Source organism: Xiphophorus maculatus, chromosome 15 (genome assembly GCF_002775205.1).
Source record: "Xiphophorus maculatus strain JP 163 A chromosome 15, X_maculatus-5.0-male, whole genome shotgun sequence".
Classification (NCBI taxonomy): domain Eukaryota; kingdom Metazoa; phylum Chordata; class Actinopteri; order Cyprinodontiformes; family Poeciliidae; genus Xiphophorus; species Xiphophorus maculatus.
The window spans coordinates 14,143,836-14,160,439 of NC_036457.1; the positions used below are offsets into that span (position 1 = coordinate 14,143,836).

At 37.7% G+C, this 16,604-nt stretch overlaps 3 protein-coding genes across 13 annotated transcripts in view; all 3 read left to right on the forward strand.

Annotated features, from left to right (window-relative positions):
* LOC102217793 (clathrin coat assembly protein AP180-like) overlaps positions 1–10,332 on the forward strand; it is a 31,176-nt gene extending 20,844 nt beyond the window's left edge. For 3 of the 11 annotated variants that reach the window (XM_014472237.2, XM_014472238.2, XM_014472240.2), the window contains 6 exons: positions 2,667–2,771; positions 5,038–5,124; positions 7,323–7,384; positions 8,149–8,226; positions 8,304–8,414; positions 8,889–10,332. In XM_014472237.2, coding sequence (XP_014327723.1) covers positions 2,667–2,771; positions 5,038–5,124; positions 7,323–7,384; positions 8,149–8,226; positions 8,304–8,390 — 419 coding nt within the window. In that variant the 3' untranslated portion in view covers positions 8,391–8,414; positions 8,889–10,332. Of the gene's footprint in view, positions 1–1,738; positions 2,772–5,037; positions 5,125–7,322; positions 7,385–8,148; positions 8,227–8,303; positions 8,415–8,888 lie in introns of those variants that run through there. The other 8 variants (XM_014472239.2, XM_005808342.2, XM_023347589.1 and 5 more) reach the window with 8 other exon arrangements.
* Positions 10,333–11,002: 670 nt separating this feature from the next.
* Positions 11,003–11,908, forward strand: LOC106699897 (leukotriene B4 receptor 1-like). The gene has a single exon (XM_014472241.1). It carries the CDS (start codon positions 11,003–11,005, stop codon positions 11,906–11,908), a length of 906 nt encoding a protein of 301 aa, XP_014327727.1.
* Positions 11,909–14,853: 2,945 nt separating this feature from the next.
* LOC106699895 (C-C chemokine receptor type 8-like) lies at positions 14,854–15,852 on the forward strand. Its single transcript, XM_014472224.1, has one exon. It carries the CDS (start codon positions 14,902–14,904, stop codon positions 15,850–15,852), a length of 951 nt encoding a protein of 316 aa, XP_014327710.1. The 5' UTR covers positions 14,854–14,901.
* The last annotated feature ends 752 nt before the right edge of the window (positions 15,853–16,604 follow it).

The following is a 16,604-nucleotide window of genomic DNA, read 5'->3' on the forward strand; positions in this document are numbered from 1 at the left end:
CAGCTGGAGTGTGTTTTTATATGTGCAGGTTTTCTTTCCCTTTCATTCCTCACATGCGTCCTTCTATCCTATGCATTTTTGGGAACTGCACTATTTTATTCCCATTTCATGAGACATGCAGAGCAGTGCAAATAATGTGACAGTTCTACAAAATAAAAGCATCATTGGTTATATAGTAAGAAAAATCATGAATTACCCTAAACTTTCAATCAGTGTCATCATCCTTATTTGATCTGCTTTGTATTAAATTCACATTCCCTCTCCCTCTCCATATGTTAAATTCCTTAATCCCAAAGACCCTTTTGCGCCGTCGGATGGCAAAACCAACACTGCATCTTCAGGTCTAGATCTTTTTGGGATGATGACAGTGGAGAACAATAGCTCACTGGACGTCTGTTTTAGCTCTATGGAGACTCAGCCCTCCCCCTCCCCATCCCCTTCACCGCTCTTCACCTCCACATCCACCACCATCACCACCACTGCAACCATTTCAGGCTCCGACATCAACAGCACAGCGACGGACCTTTTTGGTGGTAAACATGAGGCATACAAGTGAATTTGTGTTTTACATCTTCCTGCTCTGACTGGTCTGATGCTGCTCAGTTAAATCTGCCCTGTCTCGTTTTCCCTTATGTTTAATGGGTTTTTCTGCATTCAGAGCTTATGAAAAGTTTACATATACTCGATAGGAACATGAGTGTCATATAACACTTTTTGATATTTAAGACTGCCTTTAAACTGTTGTTTTAGGGTGGAAGGTTCACACAACTCCAATTGAATTCAAAAACAAGAATTCAATACGTGGGATTTAAACTGTGTTGACTTTATCTAATTCACAAATGATCGAAGTTACACATAGCAGCACAAATCTATGCATTAACCTTCTATAGTTAATGTTCAATGGCAAGTTGCAAAGAAACAACATACTTTCCGTTGAAGATTACAAATTTCTGGCATAATTGGGTTAGGAGTTAGGGTTAACAATAAGTACACTTTTCTCAGTTTTAAATGTCTCGCATGGACTGCTCCTTGTATTCTTCTGTCATTGTGGCCAAATAGTCAGGGGAAATAGGGGAAAAGTCTTCTTCACATAAGACTTTTTCCCAGACATCATATGGCAAAGCTGATATAAATTTTGGTCAAGCTGTTGTTGTTGTTCCTCATCCTCATTCCTGGGCCATGATGATGTTAGAGTTGCTTTTCTGTGAAATGTTATTCAAACCGTTTCCAGTCATGGCAGGTTTGAGCCTAGGTGTTTGCTAGCTTGTCTTTGAACATCTTAATCAATTTCGTTCTCCTGTCTAGAGGCTTAATCTAACCCAAACTTTGAGAAAAGCTTGTTTACAGCTTGTCTACAATATTACCAAGAAGAGTAGATAAATAGGTAGCCAGAATTAGGGAAGAATCCTAGTGGTGACAAAAAATGTGAAGTCAAGGTGCAATGTCCTAAAGAGAACATTCTGTGTGGATCAGTGAAAACTACCATAACTTCAAACTTGTGCACCCAATTCTTGTTGTGGAAACATATTAATGTGTGTTGTTTGATCATTCCACTATGAAAAAAACAATGATAGAAATTGATCAAAATTAATATGACCATCTAGCCCATTACGAGTGTCTTTGAACTGTTCAATGCTTCTGTATGTCTCTTCTCTGTGTGAGAGTCTCGTCAGCAGGTTAAAGAATTATTTTTAAAATGTCTTTTCTCTGTTTTGTTTTGGTGCGCATGCCTTCATAGATATGTTTGACTCCATGCCAGACTCAAGCTTCTCCAAAACGGACCCATTACCCAGCACTGACTTGTTTTCAGCAGGTATCCTTCTGCAACCCGGTTTGCAACCTTGCGTGCACCTTCCTATTCTCCCAAAATCTCGTGCTGTCTTTGCTTCCAGCTTTGGCAATAGAAGAAAAAAAATCAAACACATGATATTGCTCTCTTACAGGTTAGCTACAGGCTACTCAGCTGTTTGAAGCACTTACTTTTGTTTCTTACCTTTTTATTTTCCAATTCCAGCATGTACTGCGTGCACTGCAACTTCAACTGATAGTGCATTATAATAAAAAAGAGTGATTGCTCAAAGTGCATTTGTGCGACTGCGTGTTGGGGTCTAAACATCATCTCCACCTTGCCTTCTCCAGCCGATTTGTTCAGCTCCTCTGCACCCGTCCTCTCCTCTGCACCACCACCCAAAATTGACACAGGAGGCATCATGAGCTTGTTTGGTGGTGGGTAACATGAATGACTGTCTGCCCTCAATCTGTCTCCACGGCTCTTGAAAACACCATCAAAGAAGAGAAGGGTGTAATCTGGAAGTTTCCCTTCTGTGGTTATAGCTGCAGAATTTCCATCTGTGGCCTAATTTTATCTGCCTCACATTTCTGCCTCTTCCAGCATCACATGCTCAACTTAGTTGAATGAGATTACAGAACATTTTGGTTCTATGTAAATGAAACAGAAGTTGAGATGTTTTAAATTGGGTGAGTGTGTGTTTTGACTTGCACTGTGGCACCATTTTTAACTTTTAACTGTTTTGTCTGAAATTAGCGGCGCTGACGCAGAAGGCTGACTATTACCCTTGTTTGCCCTCATGCTGCGCTGGAAATGGCTGAACGTGTTTCGGCCCGGCATGGCATGATGTGGTCATGTTTGGGATGACCTGCGACAGAACCTACAGGAGGGGATGCCCCAGCTGCTGCTGCTGCACCAGCTGCTGCTGCTGCTGCTCCTGCTGCAACTGCTGCTGCGGCTCCAGGTTCTGAGCTCATGTCAGGTAAATCGTCACGTGTTGTGCTCCAACCTGCATATGTGATTTGCGGCCAAGATGTTACACACATTTCACCGGTTTTTATGCACAAAGTAAAATACATCTCTAATTCAATGTGCGGTTTTACCAATGGCCTTGTTTTTACCATAGAGTTAAAGGAATTTTAAAAATGTGTCTCAGATCTGTTTTTGTGTGTGTGTTTGTGTGTTATTTCCCTTTTCACCTGCAAGCATTCGTCTCATCTTTGCATGATTCCTTGTCATTTTGAATCTAATATCCTCACACCACCCCAGAGCATTATTCTGATGCCATCCTTTCTGGAAGCTATGCAGTGGCGTTTAACCTGTCAAATCTGATGCTTCACAGTATTTGTCACTGTTTCTATTAATTTTGGTATCTGTTAAAGAAATAGTCCACCATAATTCAATTAATCCCTTCGTGTTTTTTGGTGAAGATTCCATTTAGTTTTTAAAGTGTGTTTGTATTTAATGATGATTTTCATACACATATGGTGCCTTGTAAAAGCCATGATTGGACTTTCTTCACATTTTGTCATGTCACAAGCATAAACTGTAGAGTACATTAATGGGATTGTGGGGTGAAAATTCACATTCCAGCAGTGAAATGATGATAAATTTACAGCCAGACATACAATGGAATGATTTAGATCAAAACTTATTCAAGTGCTATAATGGCCTAGTCAAAGTCCAGACCAGTTTCTAAATTCTGTGGCAAGATATTCACGGACACATCAGATATTTTCTATAAACATTAGAGTTGGCTTTGTTGTTTTACACCAAACTACCTGGTCTAAAAAATGGTCTAAGCTTCAACTAAAAATAAAACAATTCTAAGGTTCATCAAAATAACTGCAAACTATGTAAAGCTGTTAGAAACATACATCGGCACTCAAAGACTTCATTTCAATTGGTATTATATACTAAGTTTGTCATTCTCCCTGTTCTATAGTGGTAATAATATCACTGTGTGGGTAATATGCTGCACTTTTTAAAAAAGAAAAGAGTAATTATAAATATCAAGATGTTTACATTTTCACACTGTACTGATAGATGGAAACATCCCTTTTGAATCAAAATTGCCAAACAATGAAGTTGTACATGTTGTACACTGACAACTTCCTTGATATCATCAGAGATTAAATTCAAATGTATTTAATGCCATAGACCAAAAATTGGTTGTTAAACAAGAAACACAATATCCAGATAGAACAGCTTTGTGAGACAGTTGTCCCCAACACACAGAAGACAGAATGTCACAGATGCTGTGGAATAAACTTTTGAAACTTTTGAAGGAATATCAATAAATGATTAGATGTGGGTGGCAGTGTGTTACTTTTGCAAGGCACCATATTTGTATACTACTGATTTTGTTGTTCCTGTCTAAAAATGGTAAGTTCCTTTAATGTAATCACTCAAAACGTCCTCAAACCCTGATCCATGTTCATCTTACTTGGTGCCATTTACCTAATGTCTGCTATACTGCTGCTTTATGGCTTAACTCTTTCTCTTTTCCTCTTTCTATATAAAAATCTCTACTGAACTCTTTATCACGCGCTATTTAAAAAGCTCAATATTTCTTTCTCACTTTGGCATCTCTGCTTGTTTTTGCTATCCTCTCTTTTTCCCCTTGCGCCTCCCCTGCTCTCTTTCTCCATCTGGCTCTTGGGCTGGCTCATTTCTTGCTTCCTGCAATTTGATTGGGTGAGTTGCCATGCTCTTTAACACGCTAAATTCCCACAGTGCACTGCATTGCAGTGGCGCAGCTCCACTGCACTGTCCCCTCCACCACCAGATGCTGGATGCTGACAAAGACTGTCTGTCTGCGTAAAATAAAAGCAATATGTATAGTGTTTAAAATGTAACCTGGCTTAATTCAAGCTACAATGCTAGAATAAAGTCAGCTGAAACCTATTTACTTACATGTATCTCTATCTACTAAAATTTTTATTTTTAAAGAAAACTTAAAAATAGGTTTGTATGTATTCATGTGTCTTGCTGGGGTTTTTTTTTCACGCACACTATATGGAAATTCTTTGTCATCATCTGAATTCACTATAATCTCGGTGTTTATCGATCATCCCAACTGCTCTGTTGTCATAGAGACTCCTTTTCGTTGTCATAGTAATCACCAGTTATAAGGAGATGTGCTACAGAGTTGTGGTAGAGTGTGAGGATAGCTCACACAGGATGCTAATGTCTGCCTTCATCTCCCATCCTGCCCCTTCCTTTCTTCTGCCCCCTCCCTGCTGTAGTATTTGATGGGCTAGGCGACATAATGAAGCCCACTGTGACCCCTCAAGCGGGTGATGTTGACACCTCCATGGCTAACATGGCAAGTAGTAAGTAGTCATTTAGGATAAGTGCAGACTCAAAGATGATGCAAAGTAATGATAAAATGTGTATATTTAGAGAATGCAGCTGCTATTCCCCTCTGGGGTTAAACATGTGCAGCACAATAAAAATGAAATTACAGATTATCCTGCACAGTGCTTTACAGGCTTTATACTTGCACTTTTTCAGGACTGTTAGACAAGCATTGCTGGAAGAGAAACTAGTTTTGCACTGGGCATCTGTTATAATTTTTTCCCAGAACAACCACTGAGGCTCAAAGTAATATAACCGCAGTCATTTACATTTTATTTGATGATGAAAAAATGAGAGAAAATACATAATTTAAAGAACAGAAATTGGACAATGGATCAAAATAAATTGACTTCACATTCTTAGTGAGAAGTCACTATCTATCTATGTCTCACTAAGCTCAGCATAAAGCTGACTCCATAGCAAGATTGAAGATACTTTTTGCACCAGTTACTTCTTTATCATGAATCCCAATGTCTATTCCAAACTAATCACAATCCAGTTGGATAAATATGAGCCTTAATCAATCTAAATCCCCATTTTTAATCAACATGTTGCCATTTTGTTGACGATTTCGGTTTCATATGTGTAAACAAGCCATTTCATTTCCTTGTTCTTAAACCATTGTGTATTTTATTTCTGTTGCTAGATTTTCTTTTTTTTTGATGAATTGTAAACAGTCATAAAAACAATCAAATGTGTTGCTAAACTTGATTTAGTTGTATATTATTTACTGAAGATTTTGTATTACACCTTATTTCTAGTGAATGTGGTTGTCACCCCAATTTGGACCAACTTTTATGAATAATAATCCCTCACATAGTAATGTGAGGATCATCCTGTGGGTAGATAGTAATTAGAGTGGTAAGAGCAAATTTTCTAATGGCAAATATTTAGGAGATTATCAAATGATTATCATTATTTCAGATGTTGAATTGTAATATTAGATATGAAACATCCGCTACGGATTGATGCAAGCACTGTAAGAAGCATCTAGCCTCTTTTTGAACAGTCAAAGTTCGGCTAACGACTGGGACTGTGAAAGCATGAAATAGTGAGGCGAAAATGAGCAGCGCTCTCCTGTTTTAAAGAAAATTATGTTCAAAAAAGATCAGCAAATGTTCACCTAAGTTTCTTCCTATTTTGATCAAAGAGCCAGATTTTATTGCTTTCTTGTTAACTCGATCTCAGTCAGTATTTACTCAGGCATTCGTATGACCTTTCAAAGTTGTTCAGTAATGCTTAGTTGTATTCATGTCTATGTGCTTAGCGACTTTTTTACAAATTTTCTGGACATTTCTTGCACTTGTCTATGAGACTATGGTTTTTGCACCAACAAAATGCAGAGGGAATATATCTCTATAAGAGATAAATATAATCTAAATTTTGATTCTTTCAGAAATAAAAAAAAATACCCAGAACATTGTTAATATAGTACTGCATATATTAATTGTCCTTTAACTCATATGCAACTGTAAATTAAGTTTTTTAGCTATGGGTTGTAGCTGGGAACCATCTTGTTGGTAGTATACTACTATTTTGTTTATCTTTGAACTGCAATATCTTTGCTGCTTTTATAGATTCTGCTAATAAAACACTTCTAGTGCTTTAGTAGCACTTCAAGTTCCTTTCTTTTTTCTCAAAATATGTTTCATGTTTCAACCAAAAGGCTTTTTCAGTTCTGGAACAATGATATGTTGATGACATTAACAGCCTTAGTAGTAAAAGTAACCTTAACTTTCCTAGTGACCTTAACAGCCCTATCAGTGTGATTGTCTGGAAATACAATCCATACTCATAGCCCATGTTCAGTACTAAAAAAGCCTATTGGATGATACAAGAGGTATTTAAGAAATAAGAAAACAAGTCTAATTGCTTTCTGTTGAAACCCTTTTGATTGTGATGACCTGTTTGAGACAGAAGTGGCACCAAAGCCAATAAAATAGCTGTCTTTGTTATATGCAAAACAAACCATCCAACATTAAGAATCTCTATGTGCTCGAATGACATAGTTTTAACAAACGTCCTTTCAGCCTTAGAGGGCAATAGAAAAGTCTGATTAATTGGCAACAAGACCAGAAGACATTCACTCTAGGTTGTATGATTTCTCCAGAAGTGCAAATGAAAGCAGTGATTTTGCAGAACTTCTCTCTCTCTGTCTCTCTCCTTCTCTAAGACCTCACAATGGGAACTGCAGCGGCTCCTCAGGTAGCTCCCCCTTGTTGGGGTGCACCCATGGTAAATGTTGTCTGGTCTAATAGCATGGAGTGGACCCGCATGGCAGACTGTAGCAGCAATCTCAAAGCATTGCCTTCATTTTGTTCTCCAGTATCCAGGCGTTGCTCAGAGGGCGGATGACGCCTGGGGGATGCTGGAGAGTGATGAAGAGACAAATGATATGACTAAATTAGGAAGCTGTTTCCTGGAAACAACTTCTCATGCTCTAAAATAAATACTTCTTCTTAAAGCTTGATTGAGTCACTAAATTCACTTTGTGTAGCTCAACTCTTTATTGACACTCTTGCTTTTTTGGCAAACAGATTCCCTCCATGATACACGTGTCAGTAAAGAGTCGCAGTAAGGGTTTTGTGTTGCGGGCTTGTCTTAGTTTCTTGTGTGCTGTGCTGTTTTGTCTGTCTTAAGCCTCACTTTTGTGTGTCTTTGGGAAGCATCAAAACATTCTGTAGCCATTTTTGTTATGTGGTGGTTTTGCGGCATCTCTCATTTATGTTATATGGAGTATAGTAACATCCAAACCCTTCATCTCCGTCCCATTCCCTCCACACCTTTAGACCATTCCCATGGGTCCTGCTCCTTATTTGGGGACTTACCCCAGCTTCACCATGGTAAGATAGCCCTTCCAGTCCAGTCCAGTAATATTCCATCTGGAAATTACCGGCTATTGATGGACAATCAGCTACCTAGGTGTCCCTCCCTCCGCCAACAGATGGCAGACATTCTATCTAATTGTTTGTTTATCCCTCCATTTTTCCATATCTAAGGCACCAGTTGCCGGAGCACCAATGATGCCCATGGCCAGGCCAGGCTTCCCTGCTGCAGGAGTAACCCCGGGGGCACCGGTAATATGGTCCTAATTGAGTTACTAATTGCAAACCTCCAAAGCAAGAGTGAATGCTAAAATCAGATGTGTTTACAGATGTCTCCTGGAATGGCCCAAAGCCCCAGAAAGCCCCCACCACCCAGGAATGCTCTGGATGACCTGAATATCAAGGACTTTATGTAGACTGCCTGACCCATTAATCCCAAGGTAGGTGTCCTCAGCATTTGTATATCAGCTCTTCAAAAATGTGTGTGCATGTTTGCGTTTGTAAATAATATTATCTGCAATGCACTAGTGTAACACTCTCCATTATTTACCACATAATAGATCATGTTTCATGCAGCAGATCAGGCCAGGACTCAGGGTTACTTGGGGTTAGTGAAATAGTTTTGTATGAAATCATAACACAACCTAAATCAGCTACTTTGGAGTGAGTTTACTTCCCTACTTATTAATATTCTTTAGAAAGTTAATGTGTAGAAATAGATGGGATGGAAGTTAAAGTTCTAAATATAAAGTTATAAATCTGAATTCCAGACCAGGTCAAAGGCCAAAGCAATTAAAGATGAGTAAATCTATTTCTTAAAGTGATAATTTGAATTTACCATACAGAGACTTGAGTAAATCCAGTTCTCTTGTTATGTTACAGTCCTAATCTCCCTTTTTCTACCCCCACTGTAGGTTTGTCATTGTGTCTGGAGATCTGTGGATATGGATGTCTGCAACCCCCTCACCCCTCCAGTCCCTTCTTCAGCCAGCCAGCCATCATCTCTTTGGTCTTTTCCTTCTAACCCCCCACCAGCCTTGACTCTTGTAACAAACTCTCCCTTCCTATCTAATGTTGTAGCACAACTGTGAATATGAACCCTAGATACAGAAAACCAGAGTTATGTTTCAATGTGTGTGAGTGTGTGTGTATTTCAGTGTTAACCTTTACTTAATATACTATGGAAAAATAAATGACCAAAAAAAAAAAAAAAATCAATAAATGTGTATTTAGAATCATTCAGCATATCAGCTGACTTGGAATGGTGGAAATATGTTGGTTTCTTTTTGCATCAACCAGACAAGGACTGTGTTTAAAGTTAAATGTGGACTGTGTTCAGTGTAGCTTCACTCGCCAATCCCCAAGTCACTCTCCTCTGCCCCTGATGTCCAAACCAGTACTGAGCGATGTTTTATGTCATTATTAACTTGCTTGTACCCATATTAGCTTGGGATTCATCCTCCCACCTGTCAACCTCATGACACAAAAGCACCATAACTGAACTTGCACTGTTCATCCGGACTTATAATTGAGCACATCTGCTTTCTGTTTTACATTCAGTTTCCTTCATTTTGACATTGTGTGAAACATGCAAAAAAAAAAAAAAAAAAAAACAATTGTGAACTGTTCGAATTGACATATGCATTTTAGACTACTTTAAAAGACAGATTTTACATATTTTCAGTAATCTTTATTGTTAAAAAAGTATAAATATATTTATTTTTAGTTACTTTAAATTAAAGAAAAACAGCAAGTTCGCATAAATTTCCGCATTTTCTTTGTTCTTACTTCTCTGTCAAAAAGAGATGGTATTGAATGGAGTGTGTTCTGTGGCGCCCCTTGCTGGTGTGAAGTGATACTGCATTAAAGCATGCAACAGGCCGATCTGGGATGCATTTTAATAATCTCAGTGAGTTTCTTTTCTTTTTGTCTTGGTCTTAACACAAGTAGAAGTTACAGTAAAGGACACATCTTGTGTGATTGCAATGGGGTTTAGCTCTCTTTGGGTCATTTCTGATGCAGCAGCAGTCGGTACATTTGCTCATGTGCAGCCTCTGGGTCTTACAGGCTTACTGTAAAACACGCAAGTGTTCACTGGATGTTTCTCTGTGTTACTTATTTTGAAAAGGTGACTGTATTTTAATCCATTGTGGCATTAAGTGGTATTAACTGTTGAAAGAAAAATAAACGACGAGTATGACACATTAAAAAGATTGTGGATAAGTAATATTTGTTTGGTATATGATGGCTGTTTGCCCATTCTTTTTGGTTTTTGTTATAATGAATGGTATCGTCCACTCTCCCCGCCTGCATGTGAGTCCGAATTAGATGCAATAAAAGACAAATAACACATCCAAATACCCTTTGTTGTTAGTCACTTCTTGCTTGTTTTTTTCTTTAACAAAATAATAGTGTCATTTTCCAAAAATATATATATATATTAAGAAAGAAATTATACAAAAATCTCCAGAAGAAAACAATCATATTTTTTTGCAAAAAAAACAAAACATTTTTTACTGTAGATTGGACTAATGCTGTTTTATATAGAATTAGTTAAATAAGTCTCACATATTTCACTGTTGCATTAAGACAAGACACTTACCCTAAACCTAACTATTACCAGTACATACCTAACCCCAAGGTTAACCTAAACACAATTTACGCCATAGTCCTAAACCTGAGCCCTTGTCCTAAAAAAACAATTCTATTTTTATGTGGCTTTTGGGCTGATATCAATTAGTCCCCATGTAGTATTTGATAAGAAAATGGTCAAAATGGTTGCATCAAATACTGGGCCACACCCACACATACATACTAAATCTAATACCGGTAAATGACTTCATTGTAATAACTTCAGATATGTGCATGCAGAAAGTTTCGGTTCATGAAGCAACGATGTAGCTTTGTTGTGTTTGCTTCCATATAAGGCTTGTTTCTAACATCCAGATTGACCACCCACTTTGTTTCATTGACAGCATATTTATAAACCATCAATTGCTGAGAGCACAGCTTACCAGCAAGAGACACCATGGAGCAACTCAATGCCACTGTGGTCAGCACTAACCTTTCTTCTACAGAACATCCAACATTACCCTCCTGGAAAGCAGGTGGTCTGGTTTCTGTGGTCATATGTATCTTCTGCTTTCTACTGGGAGTTCCTGGAAACATCGCAGTGATTCTTCTCAAGCCTAACTGGCAGAATCTGTCCAGTCTGAGCCGGACTTTGATGCTAAATCTTTCTGTGTCTGACCTGTTGTGTCTGGTGACTCTTCCGATTTGGGCATACAGTATTCTCTATGGATGGATATTCCAGCTAGCAGCCTGTAAGCTTCTAGCTTATCTTGTGTACTGCAGCATTCATGGCAGCCTGCTGACTATAACTACGTTAAGCGTCCACCGATACCTGACTGTGGTGCGTCGGCAGAAGTGCAATCAGGTGCAGAAAAGAGTGCTGCTGGTTCTTCTCTGGCTGGTTGCTCTCATCCTTTCCATCCCTGTTTTGGTGGTCCGACAGCTGAAAACAAATCAGCAGTCAGCACACTGTCGATCTCAGTTCACCTCTGAGACACAGTGGGTGGTTCTGTTGCTACTGGAGAGCCTGTTTGGATTTGTTTGTTTTTCTTTAGTGTGTTGTACATATATTCGCTTGCACAGGAAGGTTAAGCAGACAGCTCTTTTCAACCACCCACAGACAACCCAACTGGTGATCAGCATCATCGTGAGCTTCTTTGTCCTGTGGATTCCCTATCATACGATAAACCTGCTGGCTGTGGCAGCTATAAGTCTACAACATGTGGACTTGTTAAACTTTTGCACGGACCAACAGGAACTTGCTGTTTCACTTACATTTCTGCACAGTTGTCTGAATCCACTCCTGTATGCCTTTTCTTCTCCTAAAATGTGCACCGTCTGCAAGCAAACTGCACCAAACTAAGAAATTTGTCAAGACACGGCAACAACAGCAGAACCTCGATGATGACAGCTAAAGATGTCCTTCTTTCGCACAGAACAGATGGGGGTGGTTCTTTAATTGATTTCATATTTTGATTGCAAATCTGCTTCTAATACAATTTGTCTTACAAGTGACAACAATTATTTGCCTTATGGTATTTTTGGTTTCTTCCTCATTAACCACAAATTCCCACTGTATTTGTTTCGATTTTTTTCGTAACTGAAACTGATCTTTAATCTATAGTCAAATTCAATAAAATTAAGGAGGCATTTGGATGAAATTCATTTGTGAGATTAAAATAACCTTTTGTAAATTACCAACTTTAAGAAAGTATTAAACATATTTGTGATTAAGCTGACGTTTTTGTATTAAAATATTTTTTGTATAAATGAAAGTTCTGAAAAACAGTTTTTTAAAAATTCATCTGATGTAAAATTCTAAGCTTAATTGTGTTTCAGTTGCTGCACGAGGAAAATCATAATTAACAGAAGAGAGCAGTTGATTTGTGTTTGACTTTGTAATTCAATTACTAAAATGAATGAGCCCTTCAATAATGTGCACATTTATTAATTAGATTATATTTTGTGTGCAAATTTTAAAAGTATGGCATTTTTAAAGTAACTATGCTGCATTTGCTTTAACATAAACAAATGGCTATCACATTTTTTTCCTTCTTCAAGCTTTTCGCTCAACTGAGCCATTCACCACATGAACTGTATTTACGGGGTCTTGTGTAAATACACTGAAGAAAATCTGAAAGGAACTGATTTTGGATGGGTGCGAAAACTCAATCAGAAATGTTTGGCCAGTTTTTATTCTTGCAGGTGGCTTATTGTCATTTACAATGGAAGGCCACAATGACCACTTCCTGCCCATCAGATCACATCTCCATGTTTTATACCCATAATTTGCATTGAAGTCTGATATCTTTAAGTTTTGACAAATGTCTAAACCGTCAAAAGGAAAGTCGTGAGGACATGAGAAAAAAGTTCAACTCAACTGTGCTTTCGATCCTCTACTGAAATTCAGCACAACTTTTTAAGATGCCAGATAACAAAGAATTAGAAAGAACACCCTGGACCAATGGTTCTGCTTCAGTAACTTGTATAAATAAAAAAAAATACAATGCACACAGCTGCAAACATGTAAAAAATGTACACCGCTTCAAACTGGAGCGAGGTCATGATGATACAGCATGCACAAACCTGCAGAAAGATGCACAAACAACTGGAGTACTAATCTTATACAGTGCAGGATTCAGCTCATCTGAGGTCTGATAGTAGAATAAAACCTTTTTGAAAAATAATGCAAAAAAGTTGTTTCTTGATGAAGGGTTGTGCTTTTTTTGTAACTTTTATGTAAATTAAATCTCATGGAAACTTCTAGAGAAAGAACAGGTTAGTTTATTTGCACATCAAAACTTATTCAACAAAAAAGTAGAGGGTTTTAGAGAAAAATAATTCAATAAAAATTACATTAAAAGTTAAACTTTTAACTTTTACATTAAACTTTTAATGTATAAGCAAAGCTTTAAAAAAGCAATGCTTTAAAGAATTACATCAAAGCCAATAATTTAAAGAGGAAGAAGTGAAATGCAAATTTAAAAGTTATGAATAGCCAAAATAGATAAACATAGCTTGCAAGCCTCTAATACAAGTCTTGACAGGAATACTTAACTGAACATTATTTTCTAATTTGTTTCTCATAATTTATTTATTTTTTGCAATTTGGACAAAGATTGCAAGTTAAAACATTGCATCCAACCTCAAAAAGCCACCATTTGTCAGTTCATTTCATAGTTTGATGAATCATTTCCGTGTTATGGAATCATTTCCATATTATGGAAATGATTCCATAACATGTAAATGACATGCCCAGTGGGTGGCTGTTCTGATGACAGAAACTGTGGTTGGATTTATTTCTTTTATTTTTATGGCATTTTCATATGTCTGCCTCCACAGAAAGGTTAACCAGTCAGTCTTTTTCAACAATCCACAGACAACCCGACTATTAACCAGTATCATTGTCAGTTCCCTTGCTCTTTGGGCTCCATACCATACAACAAATGTGCTGAAAATTGGAGCTGCATGTCTAAAGGGTGATAACTTGTTAAAGTTCCGCGATGAGTATTGGAATATTTTTAGAGCAGCAGTATTTGTTAATAGCTGCCTGAATCCACTCCTGTATGCATTTACTTCTAGAAAAATGTGCAGTGTTTGCAAAAAACTAGAACTGTTGCAGCAGAATCTTAGAAGTTCAATGTCAGATATACGTTCAATGGCAGAAACTTAATAATAATAATAATAATAATAATAATAATAACAATAATTGTTTTGTCACTTGTAAAATTTAAAATAAATGTAGCTCAGCTGAGCTTTTTCTAACAAAATGTCTTTATAAAAATGCTACTTGGTATGTGTAAATGCTTGTGTTTCTGACAGTCATTTAAACATTTCTATTGTTTAATTTGAACAAAATCTTTATTAGAAGTTAAGAAATGATTTAAGGAATTACATCAAAACTGATCATAACATTTAAGTAGTGAAATGCAAATTTAAAATTTATGAATAGCCAAAACTGATAAACATAACTTTCAAGCTGCTAAGACACGTTTTCAAAGGAAAACTGAAGTAAATATTATTTTCAGATTTGTTCCTGAGACATTTTACTACTCAGGAACAATGGTGTGTTCATTTCTAAGTTTGATATTGGACTCACCTTTAGAATACTTTGTCAACTTAGTTGTTTTGTCAAATGCACAAAATGCATGAAAAACATGTTATGGAAATAATTCTTTGGAATTCTGCATGCAAAATAATGGAACCAATAGAACAAAAGCTATATAGAGAAAGGTTGACACCTAATTTGAATCAGCACAGGAGTTCCTCTTTGAGTTCTCTCTTTGCTACTGTGACTTCAGGACAGTGAGAGAAGAAGCCGTGGCTCACAGCACATCGTTCCCAGCACAACTCAAGATGGATGAATCAAACTTCACTGGGATCAGTTCTAACATCTCTTCCCCTGGATTACCTCAGCCCTCTTGGAATCAACGCGGTCTGATCCCTGCAGTAGTGCTATCTTTCTGCTTTCTACTTGGAGTTCCTGGAAACATTGCTGTGATTATACTCAAGCCTAACTGGGAACATCTGTCCAGTATGAGCCAGAGTTTAATGCTATATCTGACCATTTCTGATCTGATTTGCCTGCTTACCCTTCCACTGTGGATTTACAACTTAGTCCTTGGGTGGACATTCGGCCTTGTAGCCTGCAAAGCTCTAGCATACCTTGTGTACTGTACAGTTTATAGCAGCCAGTTGACTGTGACTGCGTTGAGCATCCAGCGCTACCTTATTGTTGTGCGTGGACGGCAGTGCCATGTACAAAAAGGTACGCTGTTGGTTCTGCTTTGGCTGGCAGCTGTTACTTTGTGCATCCATGCTGTGGTGACTGTACAACTAACGAAAGATGGCCAATGGATCCGTTGCCTACCTCATTATTCTTCTGAGACAGAGTGGGTGGCTGTGCTGGTAATTGAGAACCTGTATGGACTTGTTACATTTTCACTTGTCGCATTTTCATATGTATGCCTCCACAAGAAGGTTAACCGGGCAGCCTTTTTCAACAATCCACAGACAACCAGGCTGGTTATTAGTATCATTGCAAGCAATTTTATTCTGTTTGCTCCAGTTCATGTGGTCAATGTGCTGGGCGTGTTGGCGATAAGTCTTAAAAACAAGAAGCTACTGAAGTTTTGTGCAGACAGTTGGAGTGTAGCCAAGTCCTTTACATTTATAAATAGTTCCCTAAATCCACTCTTGTATGCTTTTATTTCTACTAAATTATGTCGTCTTTGCCCAAAGGACTCTCCGCATCCAGATGAGGGAACTCCTCAAACACCTGACATTGCTACAATTGCAGAACTATGACAACAATAGTGACACACATCACTTCCCCCCCCAAAAAACAAACAAAACAGAAATAAGTTTGTTTCTCTTCATTTAAACTGATACCACATCACCTACTATTTCTGTCTGTTTTATTTTTCTGCGATTGCTTGAACCAAGGATGTTGATTTTGTCCCTTTGACCTTGGTTTATGTAAAATTTATCAAATTACACTTTATATCACTGTATCACTACATTTTGTTTACCAATGACGTTTTTACCCACTGACCTTTGCAAGCAATATTTTAATTTGTTTTCCCTATATGCCACTTCTTTCCTTGTTCACACTTTTTTCTATGTTCACACTGTAAACACTGAACATAGAACACTGTAAACAGTGTGAACATAGATATGTGTGAACATAGATATAGATACAGATATGTCACCTTTATCTATATTTACTGCTTGGTTTTTTCATGGCTTTTTCAAAACATACATATTCATACACTGCTTTCATATTTGTTCTCTTCTTACTCTCAATCACAACGAATTTATACTAAATTCTGTCTAGAAAATATGGTGAAAATTTGAAATAAATCTTTTGTTGACATATTTCTTCCTTTCAGAGAAATAATTAATTAACAATGGATACATTTGTATTGATTTGGTTTATGTCATGATTCATGTTCTGTCCTGTCCATGCTGTGTAAACACTCATTCAGCTCACCTGCCACTCCTGATTGCTTACCTGTACCACCTGGTCCCCGCCCTACTTAGACACCTCTCATCCTCTG

What these genes read in the sequence shown, in the direction of transcription:
- LOC106699897 (XM_014472241.1), top strand. Translation starts at nt 11,003, where the DNA reads ATGGAGCAACTCAATGCCACTGTGGTCAGCACTAACCTTTCTTCTACA.
- LOC106699895 (XM_014472224.1), top strand. Translation starts at nt 14,902, where the DNA reads ATGGATGAATCAAACTTCACTGGGATCAGTTCTAACATCTCTTCCCCT.